The sequence below is a fragment of the Neoarius graeffei genome, chromosome 17, assembly GCF_027579695.1.
Source record: "Neoarius graeffei isolate fNeoGra1 chromosome 17, fNeoGra1.pri, whole genome shotgun sequence".
NCBI classification, from domain to species: domain Eukaryota; kingdom Metazoa; phylum Chordata; class Actinopteri; order Siluriformes; family Ariidae; genus Neoarius; species Neoarius graeffei.
The window spans coordinates 10,158,587-10,179,453 of NC_083585.1; the positions used below are offsets into that span (position 1 = coordinate 10,158,587).

At 41.2% G+C, this 20,867-nt stretch overlaps 1 protein-coding gene across 9 annotated transcripts in view; it reads left to right on the plus strand.

Annotated features, from left to right (window-relative positions):
- The first annotated feature begins 876 nt into the window (after positions 1 to 876).
- Positions 877 to 20,867, plus strand: part of synrg (synergin, gamma) — a 112,760-nt gene continuing 92,769 nt past the window's right edge. For 8 of the 9 annotated variants that reach the window (XR_009656845.1, XR_009656846.1, XM_060943695.1 and 5 more), the window contains exons 1-3: positions 16,275 to 16,354; positions 17,195 to 17,235; positions 20,181 to 20,311. Coding sequence is in view for 7 of the 9 variants with exons in the window: in XM_060943695.1 (XP_060799678.1) it covers positions 16,290 to 16,354; positions 17,195 to 17,235; positions 20,181 to 20,311 (237 nt within the window). In the remaining 2 variants the exon portion in view is untranslated. Of the gene's footprint in view, positions 930 to 16,274; positions 16,355 to 17,194; positions 17,236 to 20,180; positions 20,312 to 20,867 lie in introns of those variants that run through there. The other variant, XM_060943699.1, reaches the window with a different exon arrangement.

Below are 20,867 nucleotides of genomic sequence, written 5' to 3' on the forward strand. Positions count from 1 at the left end.
GTACAAGACTAGCTTATGAACCAAGAAATAAGTGGTTTTCACCTACGGAAAGCTGACTCTCACCTTTTAAACGAGTCATGTTATGTATATTATATTATTATAATACGTATATTATAGCCTAATACAAAATATTCTGTGGCTGTCCAAAGAACGCCAACAATGATCTAGATACTGGCTACTCTCATTGTGGCTACAGCCAAATTTCCAAAAACTGCGTGGCATTCAATGTGTTAAGAAAATCTCTACTTGTCATGATCAGGAAATATTCAGCATTTTTTTACTTTTGATAACTCATATTCCTGCTGCAGCTGATGAACAAGGCAATCTATAATTGTTTTAGCCAAATAACAGGCCTGATTCTGAATCTGATCCACCATCTTTAATTTGTCAACAACAACAAAAGCATGTGAACACAGCACACTGGTAAATACCACTTCCCAACTGGAAAATATCATCTTCCCATAGCACATGAACGCAGCATTATTATCACCACAAAGGCAGACTAAACCTGGAATCGGATTTTGAATATCAAATGTCCGCATATTTTTGGTCATCTAGTGTGTACAGTACATGTTATTAGTCCATGGATGATGATAATGATGATGATGCTCTACAGTTTTTTTGACAACTTTATTTCAGTCAGTGAACATTCACAAGAAAGACAAAAGGGACAGATTAAATGAACTGAAGAAAAAGATAAAATAAATAAACATAATAATAATAATAATAATAATAATAATAAACAAATATGCTTATAATACAAAAATAAAACAGTAAACGCAAGGTTACTGAATAGAAAATCAAGTAAAGACAGTAAGCATAGTGCATAACAGTTGCTCTACAGGTGACCCCGGAAGTATCTCTGCATGACGTCACTTCACAGAGCTGACTAAGATGGCGCTGCGACCCGGATCAGGAGGAGGTGGCAGGTACAGAAAAAATCCGTCAATTTTACGTTTTGTCGTCGTCTGTTTTTTATGTAATACTGTGTGTTTCAGTTGTGAAATGTGTATTTTTGTGTTCGGAGCTTATTTTTGAAGTGCAGCCTGGCTAGCACGGCGGCTAAGCTAGTTAGCCTGTGGTTGTCAGTGTGCTGTAGTTCGGCTGATGTAGCAGGCTAACGCGGCTAACAGGCTCAGCGTATTGTTCTGCTCCAGGCGAGGAGCAGAGTCATTCTGTTCAGTGTCGCATACACGGTTTGGTGTGTGTGTGTGGTTTAAAATCGTATTTCTTCCATTTACCTGGGACAGATGTTAAAATGGGAGTGTTTAGGCAGTCTACTGGTTCATGACGACACCTATAAACACACACACACACACCCTGCTGTAATATAATGATGTGTGTTCCCTGTAACCGCATAGACACCTGTACATAAACCGCTTTCTCACAGTGTAATGATGGGGAGAGAGAGAGAGCGAGGGGTTTAGATTATATTATATAAGATAAAACTTTATTGATCCCTTTGGGTGGGTTCCCTCAGGGAAATTAAGATTCCAGCAGCATCATTACAGAGAAGAAAGAGAAAAACTTCTAGATAAATTAAGTATTTACATTTACACTACCGTCCAAAAGTTTGGGGTCACCCAGACAATTTTGTGTTTTCCATGAAAAGTCACACTTTTATTTCCCACCATAAGTTGTAAAATGAATAGAAAATATAGTCGAGACATTTCTCTGGCCATTTTGAGCATTTAATCGACCCCACAAATGTGATGCTCCAGAAACTCAATCTGCTGAAAGGAAGGTCAGTTTTATAGCTTCTCTAAAGAGCTCAACTGTTTTCAGCTGTGCTAACATGATTGTACAAGGGTTTTCTAATCATCCATTAGTCTTCTGAGGCAATGAGCAAACACATTGTACCATTAGAACACTGGAGTGAGAGTTGCTGGAAATGGGCCTCTATACACCTATGGAGATATTGCACCAAAAACCAGACATTTGCAGCTAGAATAGTCATTTACCACATTAGCAATGTATAGAGTGGATTTCTGATTAGTTTAAAGTGATCTTCATTGAAAAGAACAGTGCTTTTCTTTCAAAAATAAGGACATTTCAAAGTGACCCCAAACTTTTGACCGGTAGTGTACAAATATAAAAGAATAAGCTGTGGGGAAGGGGGGAGAAGTAGGGTTAGGGTAAGTGTGTGTGGTGGTGGGGAGCAGGAAAGATATTGCACATTGTCCAGTATTGCTTATTGTTCGTCTAGGTTACTGCTCCTTCCTGTCCTCTGTCCCCCTGTTGCTCCTCCTCCCCCCCAGAGAGGAGTTGTACAGTCTGATGGCGTGAGGAGTTTTTGAGTCTGGTGGTCCTGCACTTGGGAAGGAGCATTCTGTCACTGAACAGGCTCCTCTGGTTGCTGATGACGGTGTGCAGAGGGTGACTGGCATCGTCCATGATGTTCAATAGTTTGTCCATAGACCTCTTCTCTGCCACCGTCACCAGAGAGTCCAGCTTCATGCCGACCACAGAGCTGGCCTGCCTGATCAGTTTGTCCAGCCTGGATGTGTCCTTCTTGGATGTGCTGCCCCCCCAGCACACCACGGTGTAAAACAGGACACTGGCGACCACAGACTGATAGAATGACCACAGACTGATTTAACATCAGCAGGAAACTCCTGTGGATGTTCTAGGACCGCAGCCTCCTAAGGAAGTATAGCCTGCTCTGTCCCTTCCTGTATAAGTGATTGGTGTTGCAAGTCCAGTCCAGCTTGCTGCCCAGCCACAGCCTGAGGTACTTGTAGGAATCCACAGCCTCCACCTCGACTCCCTCGATCAGAACTGTTCGTGACCTTGGTCTGGACCTCCCAAAGTCAATGACCAGCTCCTTGGTCTTCAAGGTGTTGGTGATTTGCTTTCATGAGCTCATCTTGTTTGAAAGGCCACAGGATGTGCTCCTCCAGCTGCTTTCACTCTATCAGATCTGGAAGCTTGATAGTAAAATGTACAAGCTTGGATGTAATTGACATGGATGTTTATCTTCATGGCTCTTGGATGTTCTGGTCTGAGTCTTTTATCTGGCTCACAAAAACAAGCGGAATTAAAATGGCTAGAAAGCACTAGTTGGCCAACTCCTTCAAAGCTGATAAAGGGAATTGGATCAAGAACAGCTCTGTCAACATGTAGTAGTAGTAATAATAATAGATATTTTAGACACAATCTTAAAAACTTGTCATGTCCATGATTGCTGGTTTTCAGTTTGATCAGCATGTTCGATAAACTGATATGTACATGCTACTGTGTGCACAGGCCACATAAATATATCGGTACTCAAATTGGAGTTCTGTTAGTGCTGGAGTTTCCATGAACAGAAAGCCCTTGGTGTTCCATAATATTCCATAATCCCCCTTTTTTCAATGTAGCACAGCTTCAGTTCATGAATCAAACCATTTAAACATTTGGTCATAAGTGTTCAGTGGAGTGTTATTCTGAACTTTCTACCTGTAAAACTAGTTGCACAGGGTTAGAAGGTAAAGTGTTGAGACTTTTAATTAGTTTGAGTAAAATAATCCATTTAGAGTCACATTTATAGAGGATGTTACATGGTTGCGTGAAAATATGAAGTTTATCTTCGAGTGGTGAATGTATGCATCACGAATGAAATCTTTTCAGTGTGAGAAGATAAACTTCATATCTTTGCACCACAATGTAATAATGTTTTATATTATTTGGACACATCCACAAAAATTCTGCAAGTTATGCAAAAAGAATTTTAATTCTTTTCACCATTTTGACGACGTGCGTGTAGTCAGTGGGAAAACACTGGGCGTGACGTCATCGGAGTGAAAAATATCAGGAAGTGTCACTCATACAGTGTGCAGTATTTTGTATGAAAAATGCGAGTTTTTCAACACAAGAAGATAAACTTCATATCTTTAATCCAACTTTTTATTATATTGACACCTTCACAAACAAAGTACCCAAGTTTATCAAAACAATTCATCGATTTCTTCACAAGTGAAGGTATTGGAAATTATTATACATAGAGGACACTTTTTTTTTTTTTTGATGGAATAAAAACATCTATTCCCTTCTAGCGGGTTTTGTCCATTTGGTTTGATAGTATGCAATATTGTTAGCATATTGCTTATCCTACATGTACTACTTCACTCTACCCAGTGGAGAACGAGCGTTGAATATGGTTTGATATTGCACGGTTGTCAAGACATGTCACACGTCAGAGACGTGAAACTTCCACACTGGTGAGCGGCTGTGACAATTTGTAAACAAACATGGCCACCAGGTTTACTTTGTTAAATATAGAAGATTCTGAGAGAATTTTGAAAAAGAAAGATGTGTTGAACATCTGAAAGGAACGTGTATATATAGGCAGATTCTACCATAACAGAGGCCAGTTAAGTCCCATCTCCTTAAATTGCTGAATTGATTATTTTGATCATTCTATTAAGTTTTTCTAGTAGCATTTGGGGTCTTGGACATTCACAGTAAATTTTAGGACAGTAGTCCTGATAACTAATTAATAAAAGCCTGACATGACAGACGTGCTAAATGACAATAGAAACACATCCGTTTCTATCATCAAAATCTGACAGACAAGCTAACGTCTACCATCATACTCTGACAGACACTCTAGATGACAATAGCAACAAAACTGTTTCTTACATTATTAATCTGACAAATTTAGTAATATTAAATACCTCATCACTAGAACCAAAAAATAAAATATTGAAATAAAAAAGATAAAATTTATTTTCAAAATTGAAATAATCAACAATAATTGTCAGAACAGTGACGATAGACACGACTGTGTCACTTTCGCAGGGAAATAACTCATTGAAATGGCCTGTCGGCTGAAAGGGTCGCAAGTGGCTCTGATTTATCTCAACTTACGATAGTTTTCCTCCAGAAAAATTTAAATATGAATGCACAAATATATTCTCAGTGTTTCTATCGTCAAAAATTTCTATCGTCAGGATAGCTGACTGAAAATCTTACCTTGATTTATTTGATGAAATCTAGCTGTCAGAACTCCAAGTCTTGCCCGGAAGTAAACGTCTGCTGTCACAAAAATCACGCGCCGTAGAATTTCCTCTTTGCGTCAGTCGACATGTGCGTGGTGAGGGCTTGAACTTTGCTATCGTCAGGTGCATTCGACTGACAGACTGACCATAGCATTTTTTAAAAATAACTGTGGGCTTCTTGTCGTGAACGAAATAGTTTTTTCGCTGTTAATCTATTTCAACTCTATCTGTTGACACCCAAAAACTATAAAGCCTGCTTCCACATGATAACTACCAAAGATCCATAATGGCCGAGTCTATCGTCAGGTCATCTGACAGAAATTCACTGACGATAGTAACAGGGATAATGAAAGTGATTTTTAAAATAGGAGTTATGTCTGTCAGATATGTCAAAGAAATAGAACTTTATTCTTTAAAAATCTTTTATTGATATACTCAGTGTATTTTTAAATGACGTGCTGTTTTAGAAGACCAAATACCATATTTTCAATCTTGAAAATATTACCTCACTGAAAAAAGGACAAGAAAAATTTCTTATTTTGTGGGCAAGTGGTTAATGGATCCAGTTATGGTAGAATCTGCCTATTATAATAATAATAATAATAATAATATTGGCTGGTTTTTTTCATGATCTATCAGATATATTCCATTCATTATGATGCTAGCTGAATGGAATATAGCTGATAGACCACTCAACGCCAGTCAATATTATTTAAATGTCACTCAGTGTCCTGGATGTAGTTTGTATGAAAAATACAAGTGGCTTATTTCCCAGTAAAGCACTTGTCTGTATAATAAAGTAGACTTATTTCATTTCAGATCAAGTGAATAATAAAAGTAGAGAGTTTTATTCTGCCTATGTCACGGACATGTGAGGATTTGGAGGCCTTGTTCAGTGTGCTGAATGCAGTAACACGATGATGACCTAGGTCTGTGTGTCTCAAAGTGTGGTCTCATTATTTATTTACTGGCAGAACTTTAGCCTCTGGTGAATGGCTTAAATAATGAATGTTGAGCTCTACGCACTACAGCGCCTGGTAATACTGATCCTGCTGGTGACCCGTATGCTCTGAACAACACCGATGTCGTATCAAGCAGTCCAGAAACGTAACATATATAAATGCGAGATTGCACACACATCCCTGACCTTTTAAGTTCTCTCGTGCACGACTCTGAAAAGGTGTTGAGTAAGAGGAAAGATTTTACTGTGATCATCAAAACTTGTCTCGATTGCAGAAATACACTGTTTCAGCAATGTCTTACCGTTTCTTTGATTTTAAGTCGGTGTGACCGCAGCTTACCTGGTGCTCTTGAAGGTGATTAAGCAGGTTGGAAGTGGAACTTGATCTAAATACGAAGCAATCAAGCCAGACCAGTGTTTGAAAGGCATAAGAAGTCACTTTGTGTAAATAATCACGGATGTTGGTTTTAAACAAAATCGTGCATGATTTGTGATCCCACTTCCATTTCCTTAAGAGCGCTGCTTTCTTTTATTGAATTAACGCTATTCAGCTCAAGTTGTTCATCTCTGTGGAAAACAAAGTTTCTAAATGATAGATAAGGTGGTTTTGTTTTTTTTAAGTATAAATATTTAGGTGATTTTTATAGAATATCGTGCACTCTGATTATCGAGAAATAGTCTGAATCTCTCGACTGATCACCTCAAGCGACTTGGCAAAATGGCGTCCAATCACTTCGTCCCTGTAAGTGAGGAAGAATTACAAATGATGAAAGAAAATGCTGTTCCTAAAAGCAGTAAAGATGCTCCGAAGGTTGGCCTAAAACTATTCAAAGGGAAGGTGGAATTGGGATATATTTTATCGATTTCAAAACAAAGTATTTTTATGTGAGCCTGCGTAGATAAGTGAGACAAGTCTGCATCACGCTGTTGTTACATTTGCATGCTGCTTTTGAAGATTGAAATGAATATTTAAAAAAAATCAATCACCTGCGTATTTATGCTAAAACAATTATCCGCCTCAGGCTCAGTGAACAATAACTTTGACTTTGTTTCGGTTATTATTCACTGATATTCACTTCACCTTCAGCAAACAATTGTTAAATACAAGCTATTCCTCATCATTCCTTTGTATTTAGTTGTTCATCTGAAAGCAGACCCTTCAGTGATTGTTTCTATGGTAATGCTACAACCCCGATTCCAAAAAAGTTGGGATAAAGTACAAATTGTAAATAAAAATGGAATGCAATGATGTGGAAGTTTCAAAATTCCATATTTTATTCAGAATAGAACATAGATGACATATCAAATGTTTAAAGGGGTTCCAAATATAATATATACAGTTGCTGATGTGACAAAGTAACGTATTCTTAAGTATTCTATCAAATTTATATACTAGAAAACAACAAAATATCTTGGTAATTGTAAATATAATACTTTATATGCTAAACCGCACAAGAGTCGCCATTTTTAAAAGACCGTGACGTCAGCGCTACCCACTGCACTAGCGGAACTCTCCGAAATAGAGATAAGCATGTAATCATGGCGTCGGGCGCATCAAGTGAAAGCGACAGCTCTGTCGAATCATACGAAGAGATCCCGCAAGACACACTGCAAGCAGGCTATGGCTTAGAAGGGTACCAGTTTGAACCTAGGAGAGGTACTCTCGACTCCGGTGATGAAATAAGAGAAGAAAGCTCGGATGACGGCGAGGATGAGACTGATGCTGGCCATGGGCATGGCGAGCGTGGGGCAGAGCGTCTGCGTGCAGGTGACACGGCGTGGTGCTCGTGCGGAAAATGTAACGTGGAGTTGCTCACGAGTCCAGCAGAATTTATTTGCTGCAATGAGATAGGCGCCACCCGTGGACTTGTGAAATCGTCGCAAGAGGCAGAAACAGGTATTTCACACGTGCTAGTCCCAACCTCAGTGAGCCAACACAACTGGGCACATACATATGTCATGAGTGTTACGCAGAGAAAATGAACGTGCATTCTGATTGGATAAAATTAATATCATGGCGGGCTGTTCAAACTGCGGAAATAGTTTGCTCGAGCTACTTTCAAAACACTATAACTTTCCAACCTTAGAACAAAAAACTTTTGTAAGTCTTGAATAAGGTTCGTTAATGTGTGTTTTATTGTTATATTTACTCTATATATTGCCCTCTGTTCCCCTTTAAACTGAGAAAATGTATCATTTAAAGAGAAAAATTAGGTGATTTTTTTTTTAAATTTCATGACAACACATCTCAAAGTTGGGACAAGGCCATGTTTCCCACTGTGAGACATCCCCTTTTCTCTTTACAACAGTCTGTAAACGTCTGGGGACTGAGGAGACAAGTTGCTCAAGTTTAGGGATAGGAATGTTAACCCATTCTTGTCTAACGTAGGATTCTAGTTGCTCAACTGTCTTAGGTCTTTTTTGTCGTATCTTCGTTTTATGATGCGCCAAATGTTTTCTATGGATGAAAGATCTGGACTGCAGGCTGGCCAGTTCAGTACCCGGACCCTTCTTCTACGCAGCCATGATGCTGTAATTGATGCAGTATGTGGTTTGGCATTGTCATGTTGGAAAATGCAAGGTCTTCCCTGAAAGAGACGTCGTCTGGATGGGAGCATATGTTGCTCTAGAACCTGGATATACCTTTCAGCATTGATGGTGTCTTTCCAGATGTGTAAGCTGCCCATGCCACACGCACTAATGCAACCCCATACCATCAGAGATGCAGGCTTCTGAACTGAGCGCTGATAACAACTTGGGTCGTCCTTCTCCTCTTTAGTCCGAATGACACGGCGTCCCTGATTTCCATAAAGAACTTCAAATTTTGATTCGTCTGACCACAGAACAGTTTTCCACTTTGCCACAGTCCATTTTAAATGAGCCTTGGCCCAGAGAAGACGTCTGCGCTTCTGGATCATGTTTAGATACAGCTTCTTCTTTGAACTATAGAGTTTTAGCTGGCAACGGCGGATGGCACGGTGAATTGTGTTCACAGATAATGTTCTCTGGAAATATTCCTGAGCCCATTTTGTGATTTCCAATACAGAAGCATGCCTGTATGTGATGCAGTGCCGTCTAAGGGCCCGAAGATCACGGGCACCCAGTATGGTTTTCCGGCCTTGACCCTTACGCACAGAGATTCTTCCAGATTCTCTGAATCTTTTGACGATATTATGCACTGTAGATGATATGTTCAAACTCTTTGCAATTTTACACTGTCGAACTCCTTTCTGATATTACTCCACTATTTGTCGGCACAGAATTAGGGGGATTGGTGATCCTCTTCCCATCTTTACTTCTGAGAGCCGCTGCCACTCCAAGATGCTCTTTTTATACCCAGTCATGTTAATGACCGATTGCCAGTTGACCTAATGAGTTGCAGTTTGGTCCTCCAGCTGTTCCTTTTTTGTACCTTTAACTTTTCCAGCCTCTTATTGCCCCGTCCCAACTTTTTTGAGATGTGTTGCTGTCATGAAAATTCAAATGAGCCAATATTTGGCATGAAATTTCAAAATGTCTCACTTTTGACATGTGATATGTTGTCTATGTTCTATTGTGAATACAATATCAGTTTTTGAGATTTGTAAATTATTGCATTCTGTTTTTTTTATTTACAATTTGTACTTTGTCCCAACTTTTTTGGAATCGGGGTTGTATGAGGAGGGCAGTATATTTCAGAGTGAGGAATGTAACTCTTGATGATTCCTGGGAGTTTAACAAGTTAAGTAAATTAGCTTGACGTCCCCCCCCCCCTCCAATTTAGAAAAAAGTGAAGAGGATGTTAGTTGATTGTATTTGTTGATTTGCAGAAACTCCCCGGTCTCTGATACGACTGCAGATTTCTTTTGAAGTGTTAATCTTTGGATTTAATCCACTGTTATTTTCTGTGTGTAGTGATGCAGCTACATCGGGAGCTGTGTAAAGCTATAAATCTGTAAGCTGCTAGATGCATTACTGAGCTGCTGTGGGCCAACAGCTGGAGTAATGGCCTCCCAGAGAGCTTTACATCACACAGACATTAATTCTACTTTCTGCTCCCACTGTGGGCAGAGATCAGACAAACGGGCAGACACGTAAAACGTACACAGCTTTCTGTATTTAAACTCATCGCTGATCATGAATCCCAAGTCAGAAAAAGTTGGGACGGTATGTTGAAATTAAAACCAAAAACAATGATTTGTAAATAATCTTTGACTTGTATTGCACTCAGAATAATACAGCAGCAAGTTATTTTCTGTTTTACCTCGTGATTTTTTTTCCCCCCAAAATGAATATTTATTTCAATTTTGATTCTTGCAACACATTTAAAAAAAAAAGGGGGGGGGGGGGGGGTGCAGTAAAGCATTTACCACTTTGGAATGTTACCATTCTTTCTCACAAAACTTAAAATATGTTCAGGGAGTGAAGAGACCAAGTGAAGTGTTTCAGGTGTTATTTTTCCTATTCTTCCTGTAAACAGGCCTTAAGGTGTGAGACAGTACAGGGTCGTCACGGTCATATTTTTCATTCCCAAATTCTCCACGCATTCTGTATTTGGGACAGAGGGGGCACGCCCTCTTTTTCCACAGCCATGAACAGTAGGTGCTAAAGAAGGTAACTGGACTTGCTTGAAATCCTTGAAGACGTTTCACCTCTCATCCGAAGGCGTCTTCCGTTCTGTCTGACTAGTGGGGAGTTCCAGGTATTTATCCTCTAGTTGACCAAAAGCAACCCTAAGGAGCTTTCTGTCATCATGTGAGTCATTGAAGTCAGCTGAATTTTGGTGTGGATGTGTATTCAGTTTTCTGGGAAGCGTACCAAGGACTGCATTGTAGGTGGCTGATTAGTGGTGTCTCAGCCCACCTCTGTTCAGTGACGGTTATTCTAGGTTGACTGACACCCCTTCTCCACCAAATCAGTTCTAGGGCTGGTTCGGGGCCGGTGCTGGTTCACAACTCGTTCAACTTGCGAGCCAGCTGAGAACCAGTTTGCTTTTCCATAGCTCGCGGTGCTAAGGGAAGACACGTCATTACGTCACTGTATACGTCAGTTATGTCGCTATGTTTGCATAAACCTTGGCGCGAATATCGAAGCTAAAACAACACGGAAGAAGCAGCAGCAACAACAACATTAATAATGAATGACTTTGCGTTTGTACAGCTGCTGCTTCTCGTCGCTTAAAAATGGCGATCTTTCACGGTCTTGTTATTGTTGTTGGTCTTAACAACAATATAGTGAGCTCACTGGTAAAATGTAAAAACACTTTCATACACTACTCCGCTGCGCCGTTATTTACATCCTTACTGTCGCACAATTAAAACGTGCCAGATCAGGCAGCTTGTGGGTTTTCAAAATAATAAATACATGCACGTTTGTGATAAATCCATATTATACTGAGCATATTTCCCACAGTAATCAATACAAAGTACTTTGTGTCTGTTGCATCTTTCAGTTCTTTTAAATCAAGGCTGAATACTTTCTTCTTTGCTGCTGCCTTTTATTAAATCAAATTTGAGCCTATTTGATTTCTTTCAGCACGACCGCAGTGCATGATGGTATATATTACTTGGTTAGTGCTCATCGGTTGTGTGCTACTTTTCAGGATGCGTTGTGGGATACTATGAGTGCACTATATAAGGTGTAATAATTCTCACTATATGTTTGGACAGCACGACAAAATGGCGAACTCTATCTCATTTCGTTATCTCTAGCCGCTTTATCCTGTTCTACAGGGTTGCAGGCAAGCTGGAGCCTATCCCAGCTGACTACGGGCGAAAGGCGGGGTACACCCTGGACAAGTCGCCAGGTCATCACAGGGCTGACACATAGACACAGACAACCATTCACACTCACATTCACACCTACGGTCAATTTAGAGTCACCAGTTAACCTAACCTGCATGTCTTTGGACTGTGGGGGAAACCGGAGCACCCGGAGGAAACCCACGCGGACACGGGGAGAACATGCAAACTCCGCACAGAAAGGCCCTCGCCGGCCACGGGGCTCGAACCCGGACCTTCTTGCTGTGAGGCGACAGCGCTAACCACTACACCACCGTGCCGCCGTGAACTCAATATATAGTCCATTATATAGTGAGTGATTTCGGAGACAGCATAGTCAAGTTTATTTGTATAGCGCTTTTAACAATAAACATTGTCGCAAAGCAGCTTTACAGAATTTGAACGACTTAAGACATGAGCTAATTTTATCCCTAATCTATCCCCAATGAGCAAGCCTGTGGCGATGGTGGCAAGGAAAAACTCCCTCAGACGACATGAGGAAGAAACCTCGAGAGGAACCAGACTCAAAAGGGAACCCATCCTCATTTGGGCAACAACAGACAGCCTGACTATAATATTAACAGTTTTAACATGAAGTCAGTTTTGTTGATGTTATAAACTGTTAATTGATGGAAACTTGAGTGCAAAACTGTTCATGACAACTGCAGTCCTAAAGTTAGCAAGTCAACTGTAGTCCTCAGCCATAAAAGCATTACTGTAATGGCCCTTTTCCACTACCCTTTTTCAGCTCACTTCAGCTCGCTTCAGCCCGACACGGCTCGCGTTTCGACTACCAAAAAACAGCACGACTTGGCTCGCTTCAGCCCTGCTTAGCCCCTAAAACTCGCACCGTTTTGGAGTGGGGCTGAAGCGAGCCAAAGCGAGCCGGGTGAGGCTAGGGGCATGAGCAGACACACCCCTGTGCACTGATTGGTGAGAAGGAGTGTCCTCACATGCCCACACACACACCCCGCGAGCACGCTGGGATCTGTAAACACCGCAAACCCGGAAGAATAATTACAAATTACGAGAATTTCTGAAGCCTTATGCGCCTCGCCTCATCTATACGCTCTTGCCAGTATCTGTTGGCGTTGTCGGTGACAACAAGCCACAGCACCAAGACCAGCAACACTAACGACTCCATGTCCATGTTTATTGTTTACTATTAGGGTCGTGAGACTACCACTTAAAAGTAGGGCTGGGCGATATGAGAGAAAATTATATCACGATATATTTTTTCAAAATTTTCGATAACGATATATATCACGATATAAATCAAATCACCATTTTTGTATTTTCTTTAATTTTCTGCTCAAAATATGAACATTACAAATTAGTAGTTCCTTCCTAATTAACAAAAATAGCTTAACAAGCCTTCAAGTTTCACAGAACCAAAACAAACTGGATGCACATTCTTTTGTTCTTTTTGTTCAAATGAATAAATTGAAACTGAAAAATAAAAACTATATACCATTGTTAATCATTTGTGCAAATTCTAGCAGCTTTCAAATAAACATAAAAGACATATTGACGTGTAAACCTTATGCTGCAAGGAGAAAAAAAGTGCAATCTTGTACGTCAGTGTGTTTGTTTTGTGTAACACTTTGTTGTATGTCCGATTTTAAATATCCAAAATACCTCCACACAACCGAAGATCTCTGGCCCTTCTTTTCAACGATGTCCTCCAGGGCAGTGCTCTGACTTTCCTGTTCAGAACTCCGGTCAGTCGGCTTCTCGCTCATTTTTATACAGGGTTCCTACAGATATTTTATGTTGAATTTACTACCTTTTTACTACCTTCACAATTTTTTTTTACTACCACAGCGACAATTTGGATTTGGACATTTTCTCACAATTTAACAAGGTAATCTTTGAGTGTAGTATGTGTTAGTCCAAGTGAATATGCTACATATAAGTTAGTGACAACTCTACCCAAAGAGTTGGATTGATGAGACAAGATAGAAAGAATATCTGAACGTACCGGTAGTGTAACTCTTTCCCTTTGGACGCATAATAGAACCTCCCATTGCTAGGGCTACACATGGAGTAATGCATATTTGCATAAAAGAAAACAAACTTCCACATACAAGTTATAATTTTATTGAACTGTGAAACTGTGGCCCATAACCTCTTAACGGGTACACAGATTTGCACTAAACCTTGTGTGTCAACACTTCACATTAGGTACAAGATCTGATTACATTTTGTCGGCCAACACTTTCAAGATGGCCAACCTTTTGTTTGTGGAATAATCTTTTGAACAGGTGAACAGATTTGCACAAAAAATCTTATGTGCTTAGGTACATCAACTCATTACATTTAGATCAGGTCAAATGGCAAACACGAACCCACACACACACACACATGACAAAGACAAGACACACACCCTAAAGATACAAAACACACATAACCCAAGCCCTATTTTGGCAGTCTCTCAACACATTGCCAAGTTTGCTTAAGATAGTCATTTGCACCAGTCCTGTAGTCGTGAAGGCCCGTGGGCAGAGTCAACACCTTCCTCCCAGAGATCAGTGTTTTAGAGGGTTAATCTTAATCATTTGAACAGTTCAACAGATTTGCTCATCACATTTTGGATGCCTCAAATGGCGCGCACAACGCACCAGGCGCGCGCGCGCACAACGCACCAGGCGCGCGCGCGCACAACGCACCAGGCGCGCGCGCGCACAACGCACCAGGCGCGCGCGCGCACAACGCACCAGGCGCGCGCGCACACAACGCACCAGGCGCGCGCGCACACAACGCACCAAGCGCGCGCGTGCACACACAACGCATTCCATGTGCCTCGATCAACTTTTCAATGAGCGCCTCTCGCCGATTGCCATCTACCGCCTTTAGCCAGTCTTTAAAATCAGGTTCCTCCAGCCAGAGGTCTGAAAATTTGCATTTCCCCATTGTTTAATTCTTGTGCAGATGTCGCCAGTCGGGTTAACAGATTCGACTAGAGCCGTATAAACAAAGTCAGTCTCGTACTAAACAATCTCTGGTATAAATTTATACTGGATTCGACCGTTATTGGAATTCAATGCGCATGCGCCACCAGCTCCTCACTGCGGTCCTCCTCGATACATAAAAATAAATTCGCCCAAATGTAGTAATTTATGGATATTATGGCATGCAGGTTAATTAAACGAATTAGAAAACACACAGGCCCAGTTGGATGGGGGTCAAAAAAATTTACTACCACGTCAGATTACGTTTACTACCTTTTACTACTTTTTACTGGCCATAATTTAGCCTATTTTAATTAACTACCTTTTACTACCTTTTAAAACCCCGCGGGAACCCTGTTATAATCGCTTTGTTTCACGCTTTGTTGGAGAAATGCCGCGCTCCTGCAAACTTCACCACAGCCATGCTGTGCGTTGCTGCTACACGTGTGTGTGTTTGTGTGTGCACGCAACCTAACTTGACGTGGCTGTCTTCCAACTGATTGGTTACGTGCGGTACTGTTTAGTTATGATTGGCTATTCGCGTGTCTGTCAAAACTTCGGATGAAGTAATTTTATTGAAGGCGTAGGCTTATCGTAGGCATATCGTACGTGTCTAATTTCTAATCGTAGAGATTTTATATCGTGAATAACATCGTAATCGTAAAATCGCCCAGCCCTACTTAAAAGCTCACTGATGTCACTGTTTGCGCCGCTTAACGACATCACGTGACGTCCACCCACTTTCGCTAACTCCACCCAATGGGTCCACCCACTTCCAGCCAGCACGGTTCAGCGTGGTTGTAGTCGAAATGCAACTCCAACAGCCCCACTCAGCTCGACTCAGCACGGCACGGCTCAGCCCGACTCAGCCGCGTTTGTAGTGGAAAAGCGGCATAAGAGTCCAGCGTATCTTCCAAGTGTGACTTTCAACTGTCCTCATGGGGCCGTCCTCCACAGGAGCGATGTGATAAGACTCCAACCAGACACAGGGCACCAGGGTGGATCAGGCAGGTCCGAGGAGCAGAAGAGGTTCAGCATCTCGATCCCAGGACCGACATGTAACTCAGAGGGACAGATTTGGGGGGAGAGAGAGAGAGAGAAAGAACACAGGTTGCTAGGTATGCCTAATGTCACCTGAATAAGTAGGAACAGTGTACATATTGCACTGAGTACAAGCAGAAAGAAAGGCATTGGCAGGAAGGGATGGAGCTTAACAAATGAACTGAAGTTGACAAAAAAAAAGAAAATAAATATCTTGGGTTCATACTATCTGCAGTGAAATACAAGTCAACGTAAATTTCCATTCCATCCCAACTTTTTCGGATTTGGGGTGGTAGTTGTTTATTATTATTATTATTATTATTATGATGGACATGTTCTCTGTCTGGCTAAATCTTTTTATTGTGGAGCCACGTTGTTAAAAATAAGCTCCGTAATGTTATCGTTCTTTATCGTTGCATGATGTATCGTTACATGCCTAGTGACAATACAAAGCCAGGAAATTTGTCAGCCACGACAAAATTGTTTCAAAATTGGGCCATGTTGTGTATTTGTGTAGTTTGATCCCAGCGTTGGTTCGTTCCGGGGGGTTTGGGACCTGGCACGTTAGACGGCAGTGCAGGAGCCTGAAAATTTGGAAATGTCAAAGAAGGTTACACAAACAACCCAAACTGTTGACCTGTGTCACTGCTTCAGTAAAGAATGGTAGTACTGATTTCTTTAGTCATATAATACCAAATCTCTCACTTCGAACTCTCTTTTGTGTAAATCTGCTGTATCTTCCATATCAGTGTGACATTTCACTGAAAACCAGTGATGTGTGTTTCCACCAGGTGTCACAGCTGGCATCATGTATAATTATTTGTTCACTTTGCTGAGGATTTTGTCCAAGTGACTTATGGTCAAAAGTCTGTGGACACTTGAGCAAAACACTCTCATAAGTGAGCCTTCCCTAAACTGCTGCCACGAAGTTGGAAGCACACATTTGTATAAGATGTCTGTGCTGTAGCTTTAGCATTTCCCTTCACTGGAACCACGAGGCTCAAACCTGTTCCTGCATGATGGTGCCCCTGTGCACAAAGTGAGATCCAGGAAAACTCGGTTTGGCATGTTTGGATTGGAAGAACTTGAGTATTATGCACAGAGCCCTGATGTCAACCCCACCAAACACCTTTTAAGATAAACTGGAACGCGCCCCAGATCTTCACGCCCAACTTCAGTGCCTGATACTCCTGTGACTGAATAGGCACGTCCCAGCCTTCCCAGAAGAACGGAGGTTATTATAACAGCAAATGGGGACTAAGTCAGGAATGGGATGTTCAAGCAGCACATATGGCTGTGATGGTCAGGTCTCCACATACTTTTGGCCATATAGTGTACAATGCAAGTGTCCAGCTGTTTTCAAAACGGACAGTGATTTAAGTGATAACTGTCAACAAAAAGAAGCGTGAGGTATCTCACTACATAGTAGTGCTGCAAAACTAACAACAAAGTAGCTCATCTCTGTTTTTTTTTTTTTTTGTATGTGTCTTAATCTGTTTCTAGTTTCATGTACCCTGTTGGAGGGGGACTTGGACCACCACAAGGTAAGATGATTGTGTATTAGTATTCTGACAGTCTGCTTTCTTTGATCTAGGATGTTAAGCTTTTGTATAAAGAATAGGATTATAGAATGTAGAAAGCATCCGTTCAGACAATAATCTATTCATATTCTTTCTGAAATTCTATCAGAAAGTGTCATGAGAGATGTTATTACAGAAAAATCCAATACACAGTAGTGCATATGGGGTCATTCTAGAATGCAGGGTACATTTCGTGTCTCCGAGATAAACCTTTTATTTTCCTCAAAAGAAATCTTTTTTGAATCAGTTTTGAACAATAATGCAAATTATGACAAACTTTCACCAATAGCGATGCTTGATGTACATTTTAGACCCAATTTATCCATAAAACATTAACTAGATGACTCACACCCCTCCCCCCACATTATTGGCTGTCTTTGACTCCTGATTCATCCATTCAACTCCAATAAACAGGAAGTGATTCAATCTAACAGTCTGTGTTTCGGGGGATTATTCTATTAACTGTTATAAAATCAATTACATAGAAAGTCTATTTTCCGTATCGTGAAATTTCAGGAATAAAAATATTTTTTTTAATCTGCCCCAATGTTCTTGTCGACTCTGTTATAAAACTGCATAAAATCCACCAAGACTTTTTAATAATACGCATGACACCTGCACCGAGTGATGTCACTTCCTCTGGTGGGAAACTTCAGAAGGGCAGTGAAGTACGTTTTGTTTCTTCTCTCATTAATTTAAACAAAATGTTGAGGATTTTACACCAACCGTAGATTATTCGTCAACTCTGTTATTGTGATTATTGGAGTGAGTCTCTTACTCATTTTTTTTTTTTTTTAAAACAAAGTCAAAGTCCCTCTCACGCCAGAATTTGGTCTTCCCAGGCAGTCTCCTGTTCCAGTACTAACCGAATCCTTTAAGGCATATGGGTGCAGCGCTGATCTCCGTTTTGATAGCCCTCGGCCTTTCGCCTATAGAGGATGTGCAGTCACGTGACCCGTCCGTGTTTACTCCGCCTACTCTGCCATATTGGACGGCTTCAGGATTGTTTACCTTGCGCGAGTGTAATGGATCCAGGGAGTAATCCCCAAGAAAATTCGGAAAATACCCCATCTACATCGCGCGATTACTTGTCTAAGTTTGTTCAGCATCTTGAAAATGACGTGAGGCAGCGTTACGTGGAAAAGTGTTCCAGGTTGGGGATTGCAGATCCGTACAACTTGCCGCAATCCTTGTTCAGGGAAATTCGGAGCTGCGGTGCCGGCGATTTGCCCGATCTGGCCTACCACGACATTTACAATTTTTTCATTAATCGTGAATCATGTTACACTGGCAAAGCCCTCAAAGCTTACAAGAGCCTGGAAGCTTATAAATATTTTGTTGCGGGATGGATATCTCAACTATACCTCTGGAAGGTCCCGAAGAAGAATGTCTACTTGATAACCTCACGGGTAAGTGGCATTAAGATGTTTATCATAAAGAGACTATGCAGGACGTTTTATCGTAAGAATGTTCGAAATCTAAACTCCGTTCCAGATAATGACAGGGTTGTAAATATTGTATTACTCTGATGAAATTATTCAGACACTCCAACCCCCCCCCCCCCCCAAAAAAAAAAAAATCAGATCTGCGCGATTCAGCCATGAAAAAGGCGGCATCCGCCGTTTGCATCCCTATTTAAACTCATAGGTTAACCGACTTTAACCGGCTAATGAGGCTCGGTGGTCAGTCAAGATTTTTTTTAGTTTTCGCCATCCCTACTATGGATTGGCCTTTCAAAGGCATATATGAGCCAAAAAGATAAAACATTGTCATAGACTAGGCCAGGGTAGTAGGGCTAGGCATAGCCATTTTAAACGTTAGAGACTGTCGAGTTTCTAAGTATGCAGTTATCATTCAATCTGAAAATCAACTTAACAGATGTACTAGGAGTATTGAATTAGAAGATTACACCTACCTGATATGAAGTGTTCACTACAAATTCGGCTGGTAGAACTGGGGTTCCAGTTTTCTCTTCGCACAGCGGACACCCATTTTGCGCGTCTGTGGGGAATCTATAAAATGACAGGCCCTCCTTTTGGCCCTGTCTATTGATACAACCAAATGCTGAACAAGATATAACCATTCTCGAAAGATCTACTCCCACACACTTGATAATTAGAACGGGTTCGTCCAAGTTCTATGCGCGTCCTTGCCGTCCAAAATGGCGGATAAACAAATATCACGTGACCTCGTGACGTCACGTTCACGCTCTCTATACAGCTAGGGTTGCAGTGGGGGGCGGGTCCTCTGGTAACCATGAGAGTTTGACTTCCCCACTCGCATCTGTATTGCAGCGTGCCTCGTCAGACGGTAGTAGGTACCGTTTTTATGATGGTCTTTGGTATAACCCAACTGTAACTAGAACTCGTGCTCTCCCGGTCAAGAGACAGACATGCTAACCACTAGGCTGTGTCGCGGTCATATTTTAAAAACAATAATTTGATTAAAATCCATAAAATTCTGTTTTTATACATGCCATGTGGTAGCTAGTTTGAGGTTAGCACGTGGAGTTAAGATGTTAATGTTAAATTTGAAATGTGTTCTGTGACGATACAAAAAAAAAAGTTTTAATGCAAAAAAAAAAATCATTCCAGTTTTTTTTCTTTTGACACTTGAAATGTACCCGCAGTTATAGAATGGGCCATGTACAGTGTACCACATGCCAGATGCTTTGGTTAAAAGCTTTGAAATTAATAACAGAATTTGGGCTGTGATCATTTGCATAACTGACCTTCATCTATAGTGTCTAAGCTTTTAATGTGATTTTGCACAGACATTTCAGTATATGTATCAGTTTGTGTGAAATATTTCTATACGCTCAAGGCATATTATAAATAGTGTTGTTAATCTGAGCGTAAAGTGAATATTAAATGTGAATGTTTTTCGGACTGTTGTGTGATTCCTGACAGGAATGATGCCCATGCAGCAACAGCAGCAGCAACAGGGGTTTCCCATGGTCCCAGTCATGCAGCCCAACATGCAAGGCATGATGGGAATGAATTTTGGAGCCCAGATGCCTACCGGACCGATGCCCATGCAGGTTGTTGTTGTTGTTAAGATGAGATGGATTTTCTTTTTCCAAAACACTTAATACTGAGTGCCTACAGAATTTTAGCTTTGATGATGTAAATAAAATGATGTTCAGTGATGTCCAGGTATGATGACACAATGAGTATAAAATCGTATGTGAGCACTTAAGGATGACATGCAAAATCGTGAAGCGTTACCACATTTTTGGGCGGCATGGTGGTGTAGTGGTTAGCACTGTTGCCACACAGCAAGATGGTTCTGGGTTCGAGGCCAGCGGGGGCCTTTCTGTGTGGAGTTTGCATGTTCTCCCCGTGTCCGCGTGGGTTTCCTCTGGGTGCTCCAGTTTCCTCCACAGTCCAAAGACATGCAGTTAGGTTAAATGGGGTGGCCCTGGGCTGAAGTGCCCTTGAGCAAGGTGTGGCTGCCCACTGCTCTAGGTGCGTGTGTTCACTGCTTTAGAGGGGTTAAATGCAGAGGATGGATCTCACTGTGCTTGAAGTGTGCATGTGACAAAGGTTTCTTCACCTTTTCATCCGAAGTAACGTGGTGTGCAGTCATGAGTACAC